This window comes from Plasmodium berghei (genome assembly GCF_900002375.2).
Source record: "Plasmodium berghei ANKA genome assembly, chromosome: 5".
Taxonomy (NCBI): Eukaryota; Apicomplexa; class Aconoidasida; order Haemosporida; family Plasmodiidae; genus Plasmodium; species Plasmodium berghei.
This window is the reverse complement of record NC_036163.2, coordinates 260440-283710: the sequence shown is the minus strand read 5'-3', so window position 1 is coordinate 283710 and position 23271 is coordinate 260440. Positions and strand designations below refer to the sequence as shown.

The 23271-nt window shown below is 20.4% G+C and overlaps 5 protein-coding genes across 5 annotated transcripts; 3 read left to right on the top strand and 2 right to left on the bottom strand.

Annotated features, from left to right (window-relative positions):
- Nucleotides 1–513: 513 nt before the first annotated feature.
- PBANKA_0506600 (serine/arginine-rich splicing factor 4, putative) lies at nucleotides 514–2483 on the top strand (the record flags this gene model as incomplete). The annotated part of the gene is made up of 4 exons (XM_034568304.1): nucleotides 514–615; nucleotides 806–891; nucleotides 1132–1218; nucleotides 1313–2483. The coding sequence occupies 4 exons, from the start codon at nucleotides 514–516 to the stop codon at nucleotides 2481–2483; spliced, it is 1446 nt and encodes a 481-aa protein (XP_034420307.1).
- Nucleotides 2484–7993: 5510 nt separating this feature from the next.
- On the bottom strand, nucleotides 7994–9438 carry PBANKA_0506500 (ZIP domain-containing protein; the record flags this gene model as incomplete). The annotated part of the gene is made up of 6 exons (XM_034568303.1): nucleotides 7994–8122; nucleotides 8222–8286; nucleotides 8360–8447; nucleotides 8557–8675; nucleotides 8842–9210; nucleotides 9294–9438. The coding sequence occupies 6 exons, from the start codon at nucleotides 9436–9438 to the stop codon at nucleotides 7994–7996; spliced, it is 915 nt and encodes a 304-aa protein (XP_034420306.1).
- A 3316-nt stretch (nucleotides 9439–12754) lies between these two features.
- On the top strand, nucleotides 12755–15043 carry PBANKA_0506400 (conserved Plasmodium protein, unknown function; the record flags this gene model as incomplete). The annotated part of the gene is made up of 3 exons (XM_034568302.1): nucleotides 12755–13866; nucleotides 14023–14734; nucleotides 14996–15043. 3 exons carry the CDS (start codon nucleotides 12755–12757, stop codon nucleotides 15041–15043), a joined length of 1872 nt encoding a protein of 623 aa, XP_034420305.1.
- A 465-nt stretch (nucleotides 15044–15508) lies between these two features.
- Nucleotides 15509–16431, top strand: PBANKA_0506300 (methyltransferase, putative; the record flags this gene model as incomplete). The annotated part of the gene is made up of 2 exons (XM_034568301.1): nucleotides 15509–15746; nucleotides 15902–16431. 2 exons carry the CDS (start codon nucleotides 15509–15511, stop codon nucleotides 16429–16431), a joined length of 768 nt encoding a protein of 255 aa, XP_034420304.1.
- Nucleotides 16432–17326: 895 nt separating this feature from the next.
- On the bottom strand, nucleotides 17327–21396 carry PBANKA_0506200 (RNA-binding protein, putative; the record flags this gene model as incomplete). Its single annotated transcript, XM_034568300.1, has 2 exons — nucleotides 17327–20202; nucleotides 20340–21396. The coding sequence occupies 2 exons, from the start codon at nucleotides 21394–21396 to the stop codon at nucleotides 17327–17329; spliced, it is 3933 nt and encodes a 1310-aa protein (XP_034420303.1).
- Nucleotides 21397–23271: the final 1875 nt, after the last annotated feature.

Sequence of the window (23271 nt, the reverse complement as noted above, 5' to 3'; positions counted from 1 at the left end):
TAAGCATTATTTGGAAAGCACATTTTTATAATATATTATATATTTCAATTTATTGATACGTATGAAATGTGGTTTAAAGAAAAAGAAAATATTTATATGTTAAGCATATATTTCACATAATTTTTGTTTGCTATATAATTTTTCTCTAAGAAAAATTAACTATTAAATTGATAGACTTTTTTATTTTACATGATGTATTTGGCTAATAAAAACAATTATATATATGAATATATATATATTCCTTACTAAAAAATGCATACAAAATATGTTGAATATTTTTTTAACATTTTAAAGGCTAACTTTATAGTTTAAATTGGGTTTTTGTTTTGTTATATGTGTATTAAGAATACATTCCTTGTTTTACTACCCAATTTCTGCATTTTTTAATTTTATCTTATTTTCCCTAAAGCGAATTTACATTATATTTACATGTGTGTTTTTTGATAATTTATTAGAATATATTACTTTATATTAATGCACACATTTTAATGTATTATAACACGAATTAATAAAATGGGTTATAGATCTTCAAGGTATAATAGAACATCGTGTATATATGTTGGAAATTTACCAGGAAATGTTGTGGAAGACGAAGTCTATGATTTATTTGGAAAGGTATAAAACTATGTGTGCATATGTGTTCCTTATAAACATGTATAGTGTTAATTTATTATCATTTTTTCGTTTATATATACTATTTAAATACCCAGCTTATATAAATTTCGATGCTTGTACAATATATGGCCTAATATGTTATGTATAATATTTAATTTCTTTATACATGTATCTTTGGTTTCCTCTTTAGTTTGGGCGTATAAAATACATTGATATAAAATTAACAAGAGGATCAACTTCTACAGCATATGCGTTTGTTCATTATTATGACATAAAGTAAGAAAATACTTAAAAAATGTGTAAATGAGAAAATATATATTATTCTCCAAAAAATATATAACTATAAAACCTCAATGATATAGAATAAAATGCACAATTTACTACATTGAATATATGTATAATCAAAATTTAAATAGCGTATTATTAATTTCATAATAGATATTTACATATTGAACATTTTTGTTTGCATATTTTTGGAAAACAAGAAATTATTATTTCATATATTTTTCGTTTCAGAGATGCAGAATATGCAATAGAAAGAAGAGATGGATATAAATTTGATGGGGAACGCCTACGTGTTGAATTTTCTGGAGAAAATAAAAGGTTTCAATATATATATTTATTTATCATTTAAAAAATATATATGACAATAATACGTGAAATAAATAATATTTTTGTGTTTTATTAATTTTGTTAGCTTTGGAAAATATCGAAGAAAAGAAGACGGGATTGGCCCACCTTTAAGAACAGAGCATCGAATTATTGTTAGCAATTTACCAGATAATTGTAAATGGCAACATTTAAAAGACATAATGAGGCAATGTGGTGATGTGGGATATGCCAATATTGAACATGGTAAAGGTATCGTGGAATTTGTTGACCGCGATGGAATGCTATATGCAATTGAAAAATTTGATCGTGCAGAATTTAAAGTCCATGATCAGGTTACAAATATTAAAGTTAGAAGAGATAAAAGGAGTTTATCTTACATAAAAAAGCATAGAAGTGATTATTATAGTCCACGACATAAAAAAAAGCGAATATATAGTGATGAATCTGAATCAAATATATCGCGACGACGCAGTAAATATAGTACCTCGTCAAGTAAAGGACATAATAAATATGAGACAGATAGTGATACTTCATATGATAAAAAGGAAAAAACAAGAGATGGAAATAAAAACAAAAGAAGCTATTCTTCTGACGAGAAAAGAGATAATAAATATAGTAGAAGTGAATCGAGTAATTCATTAAGTGATGATAGAACTTATAAAAAGAAAAAAAATAATTACAGTACTTCAAGGGATAGATCAAGCAAAGACTCCAAATATCATTCAGAAAAGGAAAGTAGACAAAGTAAGAGTCATAGTAAAAGTGTAAGTGGAGAAAACAGTAGGAGCGAAGAAAAAAGTAGAAGCATTAGTGGAGATATAAGCAATAATGAAAAACAAAATGCAGGAAAAAACGTGAAAAGGGAAAATATTTTAAGCGCTGAAAAAGAAGAAAAAGAAGAAAGACAAGGGCGTAGTGGGTCTGAAAAGTCAGGATATAATAGCGCAGCTTCGGAAGTAAAGAAAGATGATAACGAGGATAAAAATGATGAAGTGAATAATGAGAAGTTTCCAGTTATTCCGAAAGGAAGGAAAGGGGCTACTAAAAGGAAGCCAAAAGCTGAAAAGATAAAAAAAAGAAAAAATGAAAATAAAAGTGAAAATGAAGATTTGAAAAGTGTTTCAAATGATGGTAATAAAAGTGATGCAAATAAATCAGATAAGGAAAATAATAACGATACCTCAGTTAATCAAACTGAAGAAACAAAACCCAAAAGAGGTAGAACTAAAAAGAAAGCAAACCCTGAAGGAAATTAAAACTCTGGCTAAATTAAACAGAACAAGTTAACCATTTTAATCGTATTCATAATATTTTTAAATATTAAATTGGAATAAAACAAATAAAATGTATTAGTAAATATTAGGAATGTGTTAAGAACGTTGCAATAATTCCTATTTTAAATGAAATTATATAGTATATAGGATTTATTAATAAAATTATATTTTAAATTAAGAAAATATTAATATCATTATTAGTATTATAAATGCATTATACTTTTATAATATATATTTGTATTTTTTTATATTGTATTTTGAAATGTTTATTTTTAATATTGTAAATATTTTATAGACTTAATACATATTTTAAAATATATATGTATTTTTCCCTTTTTTTATATATAAACTATAAAAGCAATTATTTTAATCTCTACATCACAAACACAAAAATAAATTAATATATAAAAATATATTAAATCTTATATGATATTCCATACGCATATTTCACACTCGATGCTCTATACAAAATGCATTAAATGTATTATTTCATTTTATTAAAATAAAATAGGGAAAACATACTACGATATTATCATATAATTTAAAAAACTGTATATATTTATGTGCATACCTAAAAAATTAAGTATATTTTTACATTTTTGTTTATAAATGGGAAATATAAAGAAAATTATAACTGCCCAATATGTATATTTATATTTTTGTTAGAAATGTATATAATATAAAAACAATAGTAAAATGTATGCCACTATATTTGATAAAAAAATTGTGATTTTTCTGTAGAATGACAATTATTATTTCAATAAAAAGTTTATACTATATTTTTATGATAATTTGAAAGTGCATTGCATTAAAAATCATAAAATAATATGAATTTAGTTTAATACTGTATGTATAACATTATTTTCTCATTGAATACAACAATAATATGAGAAAATTTAAATTTCCATGTAAAAATATATATTTTAGGAACATTTTATTAGATTGTAAATAATATTTCACATCTTAAATTATATCAGGTTGAAATTTAATAAGATATTTGTATTAATGTTGAAAAGACATAGTTCTATTTCAAAAAACATATATAGGGAGATTTTTTTAATTGAAATAAGGTGATTCAGAAAGTTAAAGGATGTGTTTTTTAAAACATTGTAATTTATAATACTTAATAGAATTATTAATGTTCCCATTGTGTTTATGCAAAATATTTTGTTATTAAAGGGTTAATATATTAAATTAAATAGGGGTATTTTAGGTTTATAATATTAAGAATTATATAATAGTATTTTTTATACATTTAGGTGAATCGATCAAAAATTGTTTTTGAAAATATATTTCATTATGCATTGTATAATACATTTTCAAGTAATGTTTATGAATGTTTATTAAAAAAATGTAATTGCCAAAAGGCTTTTTATTTATAAAATATTAAAACGTAACATATTTGGTCTTTACATAGATTTATTACTACAAATTATAAAAAACGTATCATTGTTAAATGGATGTTTAATGATACCAATACATATAGATTTGGAAATTGAAATACTATATATGCTATTCGATTAAAATGTATTGTTATCTATAAATTAACTAAGGTTCAACTGATTACGTCTTTTTTATTAAATAGTTACTTTTAAAAGTTCAAAAATTAGTATATTTATATAAACATATAGTTAATAAAAGGCATTTCTTCTTTTAAATATTTGTATTACTAAACATAATTAATTTTATTTTTGTATTTTTGCATTAATTTGTTTTGTATGATTTAACAATGATAGTAATATGATTAATGGTGTAGATACATAGCTATAGTTCCATTTTGAAATACTGTCATGAAAAACTGTATTAATAATATATTTTAAGCACAAACATATGGTTGTGTAAATTAGTGTTTTTAAATATTGTTCCTTTAGAGTTATTTGTGATATAAACATATTCTCTACATTACATCTAAACATATATGATATTCGAAAGATTAATAAATATGATTATATCTAAGCTATATATAAATGTAGATAATATAATGTATAAAGAACATAAAATGTGGTTACTAATTTATACATTTCTATGAAACGACAAATTAAATGAATGATTCAATATTTATTGCTTATTAATTAAGATAAATTATTTCAAAATTGGTATAATTCATATGGAAAGACAAAGGAGTAACAAGATTACTAAAATGGTATTTGTTTAAGTCATAACATGGAAATGATATTTCCATATAAGATAACATTAATTCATTGTGTAAAAATCAATCATAATAAATAATAGTAAAATCGAGCTTACAATGTTCAAATAATTTTATAAATAATAAGGTGAATATAAAATGTAAGTTTATATAATTAAAATGAAAAGAGACAGTAAATAATATATAAATAATATTTGTCATATTTAACACAAAAGGTATATATAAAAAATGATGGGTTACATTTTGTAAGAAATAAGAAAATATGTTTAGTATTTTAATATATTACTGTAGAATTTATTTTATAACAATAAGACATATAAAATATAATTATAAAAAATATTATATATATAATTATTTAATATAATATAATATTTTAAATATAAACTAATATAATAATTAATATATTAATTAAATAATAATATTTAATATAAATAATTTATATATTAAAATTAATAATTAAATAATAATTAATAATATAATATTTTAAATATAAACTAATATAATAATTAATATATTAATTAAATAATAATATTTAATATAAATAATTTATATATTAAAATTAATAATTAAATAATAATTAATAATATAATATTTTAAATATAAACTAATATAATAATTAATATATTAATTAAATAATAATATATAGCTTATATATCAATTAATAATTATTATTATCGTTTAATTAATTAAATATAAAATATAATATTAAATATAAAATAATATATTAATTAATATTAATATTTTAATATAAATTAATAAATAATATATAATAATTTTCATATTTAAAACATGAATTATGAATAATTTCTTATTGATATTAATATATTAAAAATAAAATAATAATTAGTATACTAAATAATATTTATTTTTTAAATAATGTAAATATTATATTTTAACATTAATATTTTTAAATAATTAATTATTTATTTTAATTATTATAAATAATAAAATAATATATTAAATTTATTATATTGTGTGTGTAATTTATATTAATTTAATATATATTAATTATATACTATTTAAAAATAATAAAATATAAATTACATTTAATTATAAAATTTAAAATTATTTTAAATAATTAACGATAATTATTATATTAAATATTTTAATTATATTACATTTAATAAATAAATTAATCTTATTTTAACTTAATTATTTATATTAATTAATTTATGTTTTAAAATATTATTTAATTTTTTAATATTAATATTTTATTATTATTTTAAAACTTTAATATTTATTTTAATAAAAAAATATATATTAATAAAAATATATATATTAATAAATTGTTAATTTTCCATTTATTATTTTAATAATAATTATAATATTTATTATATAATATATTTAAATATTTATTAATTACAACAATAATTTTATTATTTATTTTAATTTATTATTTTAAATATTTAAATGTTATTCACTACATAAATATTATTTATATTAATTTTATAGTATTTAAAAATGTATTATTAACATTTAATTGACCATATCTATTATGTTTTGATAATTGTTATTTTTTAATTAAAATTATATGTGAGTTTTTACATATATTTATAATTAATATATCAAAATTATTTTAAGGTATTTGTATCATAATCATTTTGTTTGTCTTTATATTAAATTATTAACATATACATAATTTTTATGAATATATTTGATATTAAATTATGAGAAGTATGTTTTAATTATATACAAGTTCGAATTATAATGCGTATTATATATAGCATAATGCGCTTAGTTCATGAACTTTCGTAAATAGTCTTTCTATTTTAATGTTATAACCTATTATTTATTTCTGTCAATCATTATTTTGAAAATGTGCATACTATTCTACATTTTTTTGTTATAATAGTATTTTATGTCTTATAGTAAATTTCTTAACTACAATATCTTATTTTATAAATGCAATTTTTACTATATAATGTTTTTTTTGTTAACCTTATCTTTATTAAGTTATACTTGAATTATATTCATTTCTTAAACACTTTCCCATTCTATACATTTGGTCGTTTATGTTTTGATTTATTGAAATATTTACTATTTTGAATCTTTAACAACTTAACATATATTCATTATGATGTTTTATGAATATATATTTAATTTGTTTATTCTAATAAGTATTTCCCAAAGTATATAAAGAGATGTATTATAAAAGAAATTTTACGTATTTATTGAACTGAATTATATTTTAACAGTTTCTATCTACTTTGAATAAACCCAATATATATAAATAACGTGGAAATATAAAGGAACATTTATTAGGTCACAAGTATCTTTTTGAAAAAATGCACAGTTCCTTGTGAATATGTCTAGAATTACTTTAAAATAATGGTAATAATCATAAAATATATAGCATTGCCTTAATCATTCAAAATATATCCTCAATAAAAAGTATTTTTAATATGTACAAAACTATTGCTTAAGTTTATGCGAATACAATGTTAACATTTTAAATATAATGTGTTTATATTGAAGAGTAAATCATCAAGAAAAAACAGTTTTTATAGGAAATCCGAAATTAAAATTGATACGGATTAATATATATGTTCAAAATATTATACAAAATAGTAATATTGTAGAATTCAATAAATTAACATATAAATATGTTTTTAATTTTGATTTAATACATATAACAATTTAAAAGGATTAATAAAAATTGTTATATACGTAAAAATATCAAAATATAATTATACTGTTTAAAAGAAATTGCAATTCTTCTTAAGATACACTTTATAAAATAACATTAATACAAATGTATTAAGTTAAAATTAGCATTTTATCATTAGACAAATAGTTATAACAAATAACACTTATATAATTACGTTTTATGTTTGAACATCCCTTTTTATATTTTTTTAAATATTTTAAACCTTTTGAAAAATACAAAATTGTAAGCAAAAATATTATTATCTATCAATATACAATAAAAAGTATAAACTTAATCCATTTATTTTGAATTTATAAAATATATTTATCAATGTGACAGTTGTAAATATCACACGATGTTAATAGAAATAAAAAAAAATTATATATGAACATTAAAAAAATGTATACATAAACATATAGTGATTTATTTTATATTTTTTAAACAAAATGAATATTGTAATATTTATTAACAATGTATGTATAAGTATTATATTTCGCACGGATGATAGAACAAATAATGAAAACATATACATATTTCATCAATAATGAAACTATAAAAAATCATTTATTAGCAATTTAATTAAAAAAATGGAAAGAAACAAATATATAATATACAAATTTGATAGTGTAAATTTTATAAAATTATAAAAAATTTGATTATAGAAAATTTCATTTGAATGAAATGGGGATGACTATTTTAAACTACATTGGATTTTTCTAAATAATTAAATACTATCATTAATGTTGACATCCCACACACTCCAAAAAAATAACTAAATGAGATATAGAATTTGTTAGCTTTCGTCACCGTTATGTCTTTAGTCATCTATAAATATATTCATATATAATATAACGAATTTATATCACTTTATATTAGTTTTACTTATTTTTATTTATTTTATGTTTAAATTTTATTAGTAATTACATTAAAGGAGAGATACAAAAAAAATCCACAAGCAATTGAACTAAAAATGATTTCCACAAATTCATCTGCAAATTAAAAAGTAATAATTTATTTATCTTAATTTAATATAATAATTTTTTGGGGGGATTGAGTTTTTACTTGATGAAAACGATAGCACTGCAACAAGAATTCCTAATGGTAAGGATAATATAAAGGACCATGCGTATATAGAGGATAAAATTGGATCCTAAAAAAGGTGAATATAAAAAGGTTTCTATATCTTTGCAACTTATAAAATATACAAACTTAATATAGATTCTAGAAACAAATATATATTAATATTCTCCTGATCTTACTTTTGTCTTCTTGACAGCATTTTTATAGATCATTAAACACTCTGCCCATTTATGTGCTATCATCGAGAGGCCAACTATTATAATAGGATTTTTATCTTTTAAACTTCCAATAAGTAAACCTTTAAAAATAATAAAATAAATTATATAAGTAAAAAAAAAAATATTTATTCTGTAAAAAGTATATATACATAATGCTTTACAAAAAAAATTTAATAGTTAATGCATATATCAATTCATCATTAAACTTTTAAAAGTATAAAATGAAATACATTTTAAGCGCGGTACCTTCTACAAACGAATGAATAAAAAGGCTTAAAACTATAAAAAAAGCATTTGATTTAAATGTGTCAAAAATAAAATTATTTGAAAGGTTCGTATTTTCTTTAATGCTTAATGATTCCATTTCTATATCTATATGGTCACGGATATTTTTATCAGATGCACTATTAATAGTAAATTTATTTGTGTTTTTTTCTGCATTGTCAATATCAGAACAATTTTCAGTATGGTGGTCATATAATATATCTGTTATATTCAAAAATGTTACTGATATAAGTATTAAACCAAAACAGCAATAAATGGTCAGATTGTTTTTGTTTAATAAACCTATAACTTCTGGAAGCATGTGTATAAAAGCTAAAGCTAAAATTGCGCCTAATTATAAGGAAGTATATAAAAAATATGTTTAACATTTATTTATAAAATATAATGCATAATGCTAATATTTATGTACTTACCACTTGCAACATTTTCAAAATTTTCCATATTAAAAATCTTATGCTTCTTTTTATTCATAATCCTACTCTCTATATGGGACGGTAAATAAATGACTACAATGCATTCAATAAGGATGACTATAGCCAGAATCAGTTTTAGCCACATTTTAATAAAATATATAATATTCAAAATTATAATAACAAAAAATATATATCATAAATTAAAATAACTTAATGTATTAGTAGCATGCTTTATATATATTACATTATTTTACTATACTAAAACATATTCTCTATACATACAATTAGATATATGTAAAACTATATAATTTTTAATTACAGATAATTCGTTAATGTAGTCATGCAACACACCTCTTTTCAGTGAAAAAACAAACAAGTCCGTTGTTGATAAAAATGTTGTTTATAGTATTTTATATAATGCAAAAATATTCATCAAATACAATATGTTAAATATAAAAATAAGTTATGATGAAAATAACCACATGTAGTATATAGTAAATGATAAACGATGTGCCATATTGGAGTCTATATAACAAATAAATAAATATTTTATAAATTACATTATATAAATTGATATTTTATTATTCTTATTTTTTTTGATATTTTAATAATAAAGAAAATTAAAATTGTTTGTGATATAAAAATAGTCCATAGAAAATACAAATAAAGGCATGCAACTATTAATATATATTTTAAGCATTATGACCATATTGCTTATGCTAATTTTTTATATGATGCATTTCGTCAGCAACACTTAATATAATACAATTCATCAGTTTTAATAAAAATAAAAAACAATCCACAAATATTAAAAAACTATTAAATATATTATAACACTTCGAAAAGCTGTTTATATAAAATAATTGTAAATTAAAATCGAATTTATGAAACTTATATTAAGAAAAATAATTAAATATTTTAAGAAATTTTAACAAAATTAAAATGTTAAACCATAATTATATTTATTAATCAAAACAAATCAAAATGAATTTTTTTAGCTCATTTTTTGTTTTGAGTGCGAAAATAAAATATATATTATATCAAATTCATTTAAAATGTACTATACACATGTTAAGTAAATTTATTATTCACTTTATAATTACTAAGATGTTTTTTCATGTCTTTTAAATTAAATAATGATAGATTTAAGATGTGTAATAAATTTGAAGTCCTGCAACATTCCAAAAAACACATTTATCTATATATTATATATAAATATGCATAATTCTATGAGAGTTATTTTTATATATGATCGTTTTTAAAGAATCAATTACAAAAAACACTACATATACAGTATATATATTAATTTTTGTTTTTACACATGCATTGTGGGAAAATACGATGTTCTCATTATCTTAATGTATTGTTAATCATATATATATCTTATGTAATATCATTTATATTTATTTTTTGATATTTTATATCATAAAACGATTTTTATACTGAAATATAACAACTTGAGAGTTTTTTAAATGCCTACATTCGTATAATTACTATAGTATTGACACAAAAGTGTTTATATAAGAATATATGAAAATAATGTAGGAGGGCCAATTGTAAACGAAAAAAAAAATCGCTTTACGGTATTTTTATTATCTTAAATAAAATTTATGCATTAACTCAATATATATTAAGATAAGGGGAATCATATTTTAAGTCACTTAAAGAATGTTTATATTGTGGATATAATTAATATACTTTTATTTTTTGTATTATTTTTATAGTTACAGAAAAAAAAGTAATTTTGTTTACATGTTTTTACGAATTTGTGCGTCAATATGAATATAAAATTATATTTCATTGTTACGGAGCACATAAAAATAGAAAAATAATAATTTGTGAGTCATACAATATAATATGGATATGTCCTGAGTAAATAATGTAATAATAATTGAAAAATTTTTTTAAAACAAAAGATTCATTACGTGATAAATATTAAAAAATAACCTCAAATATAAAGACAGAAATGTTATAGGAAAATAAAAAATGGTGAAGATATATAGTGATTGAGCATATCATCATATTTTCTCTATAGACTTGTATTAGGAAACTTAAAACTCAACATAGATATAAAAGTTATTAATATGCAAGTAGAATAATTAAAATGTATTATTTGTGTAAGACGTTTTTTTGTTTTTTAATGTATATATGTATATTTATGGATGTGTTACAAAACTCAATATACATATATTTGATACAAAATAAGGGTTTCTCTTAATTTATGTAGATTATTTAATAATAAAATCATACAATTATCCATGAGGTATCGCTATGAAGTTATTCTATTTGTACATGGAACACATACCTTCGACATGTATTTTGTGAATACATATAAATGTATTTTTTTCCGAATCAAATAGTATTTTTTTTATTTATTAAGTTAGAAATGAGGATATATATGATGAAATTAGTTTTTACTAACTAAATTAAAAAGTCTATATTTAGGAGTGTATTGGAGTGACAATGCTGACCATATTAATATATTGCTACTTTTTATTCCAAATAAATTATATATTAAGAGTTGTTTAATTTTATAATTTATCGGGATTAAATTATTATTGTTAATAGGTCTGAGAAACAGCTTCATTATATTTTTCTCTTTTTTTCACCACATTTTTATTACTTTTCTTTCTTATTTGGTAGCTTATAACTATTTTCTAAGTAAAATGGTAACTACTTTGTAACCTTAATATATGCTTTTTGTTGGCTTTACTTTTAAGGGGTTCTTATGCGTATATAATATATAAAGGGAATTTATGGGTATATTATGTTACACTTTAAAATATTAATTTCTTTAATTATATAAACATAAAGAATCATTATTATATATTTGAGAGAATAAATGAATTTATTTAGTTTTTTTTAATTAAAAAAAAGAAGCGTATTTTCCAGTTGTAACTATGCATATATATTTATAATAAAGCACATACATATATCAATGATTTACCCTTTTGTATTTCAGAAAAAAAAAAATAAAAAATAAAAAAATAAAAAATAAAAAAATAAAAACAAATGTGAAAACATTTTTAATATACGAAAAAAAATATAATTTTTTACATTTCGTTTACTTCTTTATTACCCACAAAAACAACTTAAAATAATAATGATAAACTATATGTTATGTATGTGCTTATCGCTTAAAGTGACACAATACATCTAGTTTATGTATTATAAAGAAACAAACCAGCACATACCATACTTTTAATATGTTATTTGTAAGGATTTATAACAGCGTTTTTGGCTAAAATCAAGCATACATATATATATTTAAATATATGTTTATAAGGCTGCCAATATAATATTTTATATATAGTATATTTTTATAAGTACCATTTTCCCTTAATAACATTTAAGGATAAAGTAAATATATATTAGTTGAAAGATAAACTTAAAGAAGTATGTATTACTTTGAAATGTTATATATATAAAAGTATTATATAGATGAAAATGAAACAGAAAAAATGAGGAAATCTTTAAGGTCCAGTAAAAATATTTTTAAAAGCGGAGTTGATAATTCAAAAGCATTAAAATGGGTGAGAAACATATCCCCACTTTTTTTTATGAGTGAATTTATATATATATTGTTTTTGAGATATAATGATTATGTGTTAAGTACCAGATATAAATCAGAAGTTAATGCAGATACTAGAAATAACATATATAACATTTTGATACTTTTATATTTCTTAAAACCACTTTTTGCTTTTTTGACGGATAATGTATATTTTAATATAAATAATATATTTTTATTTTTATTACAAAAAGCACATGAATTATGTAATTGGATTAAAGATGGATTATATTATTGCGCTAGAGTATTATATAATGGGAAACATATGGTTTTAAGAATATTTTTTAGAAAATATTTGAAAGATGGATTATCATCAGGACAAAAATATTTTAAAAAATGTACAATACATAGTAATAATCCTTATGTTAATAATTTTTTATATTTCCCTTTAAATAGAAAGTATTATGTAATTATAACTGAACTCATAACAACAATACTATTATTATTTATATATATATTTAATAATAAGATAAAATACAATTGGTATTTATTTACAATTTTTATTATTTCAAGCCAAATGTTATTATCATCATGTGTTTTTGAAGGTGTTGTAGTTGAAAAATGTCGAAGAAAAATGCACTTTGAACAAATTTTTTATATATCTTATGTAATGTGCATAAAAATATTTTCATCTCTTATGCTATATTATATATATATATTAAAAGTTAGTATTTTTATATTAATCTTAAAAAGTTTTATTATTTTTGTCATTTCATGTTTATCGAGTGAAGAAACACTTTTATTAAATGATGATTGTAATGTACAGAATAATCTGATATTAAAAGAGGGGAATAAACGTATTAGTGTTAAAAATACAGTAGACTTATTATCTCAATTCGTTGTTTTAAAAAAAATATTATTAAATGAAAATTTACTTAAAATACTTTTTCTTTTAATCCTATTCAATTCATCGATAGATACAAAATTCACAATTTTAAATCATGGAATTAAGAATTATAGTTGGCCAAATTCGTTGATTAATTATATTCCTCTCGTATCACAGTAAGAAAAAATAGTGTGTATTATTTTCACGGATATATTTATATATTTGTTACTGTTTTTTTTGATATACAACAATTATATATTTTCTCTATTCATTAACTTCTATATATGTTTTATAAACCTTTTTAATTTAAAATTTATTTATTTTATATACAGATCATCAAAATTAATAGGAATATCCATATTTCAATTATATACAAATAAAAAGCGATACGAAAGTTATGCTATGATAACTATATTAATTAACATATTACTTAAAATAGCAAGTTTTATATATTTTTATTATAATAAAAACACATATGTGAGTCCAATATTAATTTTACTTAATATTATAGTTCAAAATATATCTATAAAAGTATTAGCACTTCCAATATTACTATTATGTATACAAAAAGCACCCCTAAATTTAGAGTCAACTTTAATTAATATATATATATTTTCTTTTAATTTATCAAACTTAATTAGTAAAAGATATTTCATGTGGGATATCATATTACAGATGCCAAAAAATGTTTTTATTGTTTTGCTTCTTTCTTTTTTTACTACATGTACGAGCTTGTTTTATTATTTTAACATTTCCTTAGATATACTAAATAATATGTATATATCCTCATCATTAAATTTAGAAGATAAAGATAATATTTATTTGAAATATAATAAGCCACAAAAGAAAAATTATTTTAATATCAATTTATTTAATAAAGGGGAAAAAAAACATATTCTTAAAAAGACTGTTCGTTTTAAGGATGAAAATATAAAGACACATAAAAGCAAAGATGAAGAAATGAAAAAAAAAAATAGTTCATTTCAAATATCATCAAATTCAAATTCAGATAGCGACCAATGGTTGATAATTGATAATTTAAAGGTAACATCAACATGATGCTGTAACACCTCATATGTGTGTATATATAAATCCCAATGCTACATAATTTATTTTTTATATTTAAAAATGCGTATTAGCAAAAGTATAATATTGTTTAAATAAACAAAAGGGCTAAAATATATCATATCTATGAAGTACTTATATTAATTTTTTTTATTACTTATATTTTTCAGAGTTTTAAATTTCATTTTATTTTTTATATTAAAATTGAAAAACATGTTACTTATCTATTTTTTTTGGTAGGGTGAAATGCGGAGGAAATATACAGATAATAATCCGTCGTTTTTATGAAAAAAGACGTTATGCATATATTTTTTTTTTAAAATAAATTTACTTTTTATTGTGATGTTAGAACAAATGATAACTAATTTCATTATGAGTTGCATATAAATTGTAGATGATATGCCAAATGTAAATTGTAATATTTTTACAAATAACTTTTATTGTTAGTTTTATGTGTTTATTTTTATTTAGTTTAATTTATTTTATTATTATTATAATCGTTATTAGTTTATTTTTTTTTATATATAATATTTTCTCATTTATTTTAAATATAATTTTTTTTAAGCTTTTATTTTTTAAAAATATAGTATAAACGAAAATTAAAATATAAAAATTATGACTTTTTATTTAAAATATTGAATCATGTAAAACATATTTGAGTTGTTTCTTTTCTGATTTTTCAATCAATTTCGTTTTATAGCCATTTTTAAGTTTTATTTTTTTTTATTTTTTTCAAAATACAGCTTCCTAAAAATGTATGAAGTATACTATTTGGATAAAAATGAGGAATTTCAAAAAACAACAGAACATGAAAACATTGAAAGCCCATTAATTCTTAAAAATTGTCAAGTTTCATTAAAAAAAAAAAAAAAAGTAGTTAAGAAAAACATTTATGAGGGAGGATATACCATATGGGAATGTACATGGGAAATGCTAAGGTTCTTTTATAAAGAAGAAATAGATTTCAAAAATATGAACATTTTAGAGTTAGGTATGTGTTTAATTTTGTATGTTATTTTGGATTATATAATGTATGTATCAATATATAACTATTGAAATATGAATATTTGTTATTCATATATTAAATTTAATTAACATTCACAACATCATTTAATATGTTATATAATATTAACTTTTTTTTTCAAGGATGTGCACATGGGCTCGTTGGAATAAACGCTCTTCAAAATAAAGCGAGTGTTGTTTTTCAAGAATTAAACAAAAGGGTAATTGATGATGTATTATTACCAAATATAAGCAAAAATTTAGATATAAAATTAAAAAAAAACAAACTTAAAAAAAAATATATGAAAATAAACGAAAAAGACATAAAATGCTTTGTTATTAATAAACCATGGAATAAATTAAACAAGAAATTAAGAACTAAAGAATTAAAACCATTTGATTATATTATAGGGAATGAAATATTATACAGAAAAGAAAATTATTATAGTATTGTAAAAATTATAAAATTAAATCTAAAGCCGAACGGGAAAGCATACTTTGGAGCAAAGTCTTATTATTTTGGCTTTGAAGATGGAGCTGGGTCAATCAGTTTTTTGGACTATATAAATAATAATAAAGATTTAAATCTTGTTGCCAAAATAGTTCATACAAGTACAGGTAAATCTATTTATTCTAAGGACGTTATAGAAATATCTTTTTTGAATAAAGAATAAAAGACCATTTTTTTTTAATTATAATTTAAAATATATTCGTTTTCATTTGTTTAATAATATTTATGTAATTTTTAAAACATTAAAAAAGTTTAATTTTTTTGAAAAATAAAAAAATATGTAAATGTAAAAATGCCTCATTTGGGAATTGGGCATTTTCCATTTCCGGAGGTATATTAGGAAAATGAAAAAGTAAAAAGGCAACTTTCATAAAATATTTACAAACATTATAAAAATTAACAATATAAACAATATTATATGTATATTATTAAAAATACTTAAATAAATATATTTGTAGGATATGCATACACACATAATAATATATTGGTATTTTTGCATTTTAACGTAAAATGATGTTATGTAAATACGATATTTATTTTTATAATTATTTTGAAAAATAAACACAAAAGTAACATAATATATACACTAACGTACAACATACTAAGGTATTGCCAAAAATTGGGAAGAAAATATGTACTCTGTAAAATGAGAAAATAGTTGTACATATTTTTATGAGCAAATGAAAATTATATATTTATCTCTATAAAATAAATTCACATTAGACAAATACTAATAAAATGTTCTTTAATTTGTTATATATATAATACATACATACATACATACATAAACTATTTATATTAATAAAATATAATATGTATATGGAAATATTTAAAAATGTAAAAAAACGGCATAACATTTTTAGTATGCCATATGGGGATACAAGTGAATAAGAAAGATAAAGATAAAATATAAGGTAAATAAACACACTAATATACGCATATGTAAATAAGGCATATACGATATTGGGGATAATGGGGATTTTTTTTTTTTTTTTTCAAATTTATAAAAGACTTGAATTACTGGATATATTTTTTTTTATATTATTGAAAATAGTAGTTTAATTTAAATTTTCATTATGATCATCATAATATAACATAAATTTGTTAATATCATCATCCTGGAAAATAGGTATGGTACTATCATTCATTTTATTTTCGTCGTTATTTCTGGAATTTTTTATATTCAAATTGAAAAATGAATTATCATAATTATGGAAGCCCATATAATCATTAGAAGTATAAATTTCATTTAATTCATTATCAAATATATCATCATGCTCAAAATATGTTTCTTTTGCATTTCCAACAATATTTTGACAATTTCCATTTATATTATTATCACTAATACGATTAATAGTATTATTACTACCAACATTAATGATATTATTATTGTTAATATTTCCAATGTGAATATTGTTATTTACACTGCTATTATTATCGTTAAAAAAGTAAGGATAAGTGAAAAAATTTGAATTAAAATAGCTGTTATAAAAGAAATCATCATTTTCCAAATTTGAATCGTTACTTGTTTTTTTTAAACAGGATGTGATATTTTCGTTTTGTTTATTTTCTTCCCGTTTTTCCAACACGCTTTCCATTTGAATTCCAATTTTCCTTCCATTTTGCTTTTCATATTTTGTGCCTATATTACAAGAATTTTGATTTTCTTTATTTTTTAACATAAAAGCTATAAATATGTTTTCTAAACTTTTTTTGTCCGATTGATTATCATATTTCGAACATATTAATTCATATAATTGTATATTTTCTTTATTGATATAATCGTATACATTTAATGAGTTTTCAGTTGCATATGTATTTAAGAGTGTAAAAAATTGATGTATATGTTTAAAGTTTTGTAAACATTGTGTTTTATCATCATATATACGATCGTTATTATCACTAGTATTATTTTGGGTATTACCGATATTTGTTTTTTGAAAATATAAAGATTCATATTTAGTACCAAAGTTTTTATTATTAATGCCATTTTCAGGATAGTTTTTATTATTATATTCTTTTCCTGTATATTCCCAATTATTTACATTTCTATTAATATAATTTTTTTTGCTTATTTCATTAGATTGGGTATTATTTATAATACAACTATCCCTTATCGTTTCATAGTTGTATTTTAAATTGTTACATATGCTATACGGGTTATGCATATTATATTCGGGTTCACAATTTATATCGGTATTATGAAAAGATACTTTCTGTTCATACATACGGTTTTCAACATCGGAATTGTAGTTATCATTACCGATATTATTTTCGCCATTTTTGTTATACCAAATTTGGTTTAAAAACGAACTTACACTTTTTCCCTCATCATTCGGTATTGTTTTATTATTTACTGCCTTAAACAATTCGCTGTCTTCTGCACTTTTATTTTTATAAGACTTATTTTTTGGAATTTGGGTTTGTTCATTAATAGATGAAACATTATTTACATCATTTATAAAAAATTTATTACATATATTAATGTTGGATTCATTTGAATTAATTATGGTATGATTTTTTTGCGGATTATATATTCCTTTATTTTTTAAATTATTTAATTTACAGATTTCATTTCTGTTAATATTTGGATTTTCTAAAAAATTGGTGGTACATGAACATATCATATTGTTTAAATTTTTATGATATTTCATATCTGTTTTATTCGGATAATTAAAAGATTTAATTATATTTTTTTCCTTCTGATCATTCAGTTGGAAATTCCTTCGTTTTTTCAAAAAATTATTTTTCCCCTTTTCTGCTAAATCATTGTTATCAATGCATGTATTAATACATTCAAATTTATTTTCTACATTATTATATATTGATAATAGTTCATTTTTATTAACCCCATTTTTTTTCATCTTAGTGTTTCCATTGTTATTGTTATCTTTGATATTAATATATTTATTTCCATTTTTTATTACATCATTTTCTGAATTCATCTGTGCTCTCATACTTGTATTATTGTTCATATTTATAAAATTTAAAAGATTATTATTTTTATTATAATTTTCTTGAGTGCGAAAAGTATCATCAGTGTTGTTATATAAATCTATATCTTCTCTTTTAAACTCATTAGATAAATGAGGTGGTGTTATTAAATTGTTTGAATTATTATTTAACATGCGATTGTTAATATTTTCATTTATTTTATGGATTTGGGGATATTTATCTGAAATATTTTTAAAATTGTTTGTATTTATATAATTAATAGATGAATCAACGTAATTTGAATTATTACACGGAGCACTGTTATTACTACTATTTCCATTATTTTCAACAGTTTTATCATCATTGTTTTTTATAGAATTTCCATACATTTCTATTGGGCAAGTGCTATCATATGTGGAGGGGTATATCATATGTTTGTTCGCATCGGGAGTGAATGTATTACTGCTAGTATTATCACAAACAGTACTAATACTACTAAATGTATGAACATCGGTTTTATTTTCCTTATTTTTATTTGTTATAAAATTTATAGGTTTAGTATTATTAGTAGAGGATGATTTAATTTTTGATTTAGTTTTTTCATCTGTTGAATTTACTGAATTGATGGTTTTCAATGTATCTGTTGTACTTACTAAGCTTTGGGCAGTTTTTGTATTACTACTATCTTTTGCTTTACTTTTATTATTGTTACATATATTTTTTAATTTTGCAGGTAATAAATGTTCTTCTCCATTTTTTAGTTGAACTTTTAAAAGCTTCCCATGTATGTACATTTTTGATAACTCTTCAAATGCTTCAACAGCTGACTTTTTATTATCATAAGATACGAAACCAAAACCTCTATTTCCTTGCTTCTTATCATTATCATTGTTTATGTATGGTATCCTTAGTCCAACTACATGTCCGTATTTGTTAACAAGTTGTATCAAATTTAATTCTGTCCATTTTAGAGGAATTCCATATAAAAACAAATTAGCCCCTACAAAAGAAAGGCAAAAAATGTTAAGAAAGTAAAAATAATGAATCAAAAGTTAGTGCATGTTAAAAAATTGTTTTATCAAACGGTACAAAGTAGTATCCGTTTTTTCAGTTTTTTCAGCTTTTTCAGATGCATACCTGGTGGCCCGTCCTTTAAAAGAGAAAAATTTGCCTTGCTATAATGCAGAGTGTTTTGATTAGGAATTTGCTTCGAAACAATAAAACATATTAACTTATGATTCGGTGAATTATCGAAAAATTTTTTCTGGTTAAGAATATTGACTGCATTTATAGCACACTTTTCTTCTATAAAATAAATAAATGCATAAGACCATTTATCCAATGACCACTTATATTCTATATGAATTATATATCCAAATATTTCTAATACATTTTTCAGCCTCTCTTCAGTTATATTTGGTGGAATATTACCAAGGAATACATTTGTTATTATAACATTTTTTAAATTGCAATTTGATTTATTTTTTTTAATATCATTAGAAATACCAACTTGCGATTCTTTAACTTCTTTATTTTTATCAACCAACTTAATATCTTTATTGACTTCCTTGGTGAATTGATTATTTATATCATTAAGTTTGATTTCATCATTTATTTTGTAATCTATCATATGGTGAAAATTGCTTTCGTCTAATAAATTATAACCCTTTTTAATTGCATCTGCACAAATTGAAGTCTTAGCATTGTTGATATTATTAGCCTCATTAATAGTGGTACTATTATTAGAATTACCATTATTGTTATATATATACTGCTCATTTTTTGAACCATTTGCATGTAAATTTTTTTTTTTTTTCTTTTTTTTTTCATAATTTCGATTTGTATGTGTTTCTTCACAATTTGGAACATTTTGTATAGTATTAAGATTGTTATTTCCCAAGTCTGTATTATCCTCTTTAACAATTTTGTCATAATTTTTTAAATCCTGAGGGAAATTTAACTTATTTTTTCCGTTTTTTGTGTTCATATTTTTAATAATATTATTTAATAGGTGTTCGCTGTATTTACTAGTATTCGTAGCTGAAGATGAAGTGCTACTGAATTTATTAGAACCTTTAAAAATCTTCATTTTATCACCGTTTTTATTATAATTTGTATTATTACTCACCATATTGGGGGCGTGAGTATTTTCGTCGGTAAGAAATAAATCATTATTCTCTGAAGTGTTATCCATTGAAATCTTTATATATATATATCAAATTCTTTATAATTGATACGTTTTATTAGTTAGTTATAAAACTAAATTCATGAGATGCAAAATTATTTTTGTTTGGGTTTCAACTATAGCTTTTGAGATATTGTATTTAAAGTTTCCAAAATATTTTTGAAATACCTTTTGTTAACTATATTTTGTCATTATTTTTTAAGAGTATATCACATGCCGCTATGCAGGTACTATGGTGCTACTAATATAAGACTATTTATACTTATATTATATGAAACATCAGACGATGTATTATTTTTATAATACAACTTGTTTAAATATGTGTTGTTATGTTCTGTGCTCATTGGTATAATAAAATTTGTTTTTAAAAAAGGAATAGAATTCAGAAGGTAAAAAAGAAAAAAAGGAAAAAACTAAACGAAAATAATTAAATTAAAAATATATATTAAAAGAAAAATGTTCAATTTCTTATAAATATAATAACGTATAAATAATAGAAACAGGGATTCATATATTTTTGAATTTTTTTAAATTTATAAAAATATATAAACGCATATAAACATTGTATATATATTCGTTAGACAATATATTTTGATATTGTTCAAGTATTGGGTTAATAAAATTAATAATTAATTCTTTGCAAATTCTTTTTATTAATATAGTATAAAGCGAAAATTAATAGATAGATATGTATATATACATACACAGACGTATTAATACAATAATAAAACGCTACAATTAACGCTTTACTAGGCATTAATGATTGAAACACACAAGATGGTATGCAATAGATGTAAGGATGTACAATTATTTAATAATATGCACAAAATACACATTTCAAATATATATAGAACGTATTATATATATACAGATTAAATAGGGCTCAAATATATTAAAAATATGCAAACATGCAAATGTACAAATATCATATCTATATTTTATGCTTAATACAAAAATTTTGTGTTGCACACACAAATGTATAAAAAGATTGTAGATTACTAACCAAATATGAAATACTATGAATATATACATGTATACATACGTATATACATACACATATAAAAAGCCAATGATTATTAATAAATTTGAATAATTATGAATATGGTTTAATAGAAAGACGAAATAAATGCTACTAAGTATGTGAACTATATAAGTGTTAACCTAATTATAAACCCAAATATTCAATAAAGGTTATTCTGCTAATATATAATAAAAATATATTATATCAAATAGTATTATAAATTTATATTATTAAATATGGATATATTTATGTTCGTATGTACATGTATTTTCATATTAATTTACAAATATTCATATATGTATTTTCATAGAACAACTCAAATATATAGAATGCAACTTTGAAAAAAAAAATTATAAAAATTTGACATAAAATTTTGACATAAAATTTATTTTATATTTCTTTTTATCTGTAACTCATAAGTTTCAATATATTTAATGAACCACTAAATAAATCGCTTCGCTTTCATATATAGTATTATATAGTGGAAACAAGCTAAAGAAATAAAAAAATTAAACATAGATCATTCACATTCAATATTGCGTATAAATATAAAAAAAAATGTTTACAATGCATGTATTTGGTAACTAAAAATATTACTTCTGGTGAAATAAAATAATCAAAAAACGCATACAAACAAATAATAACATGTATTTACGCATAATAAACCAATTTAATACACCCATATATAATAACATATTATGTTGGAACATATATTAATATGTATTAAATTGTATCAAAAAGCATAACATATGCACTAACATAAACTTCAATAAATGAATATATTATAAAAAAAATAATATATATTATATAATCATTCCATTTATTTATACTAATATATATATATTACATTTTTGAAGAGTCTT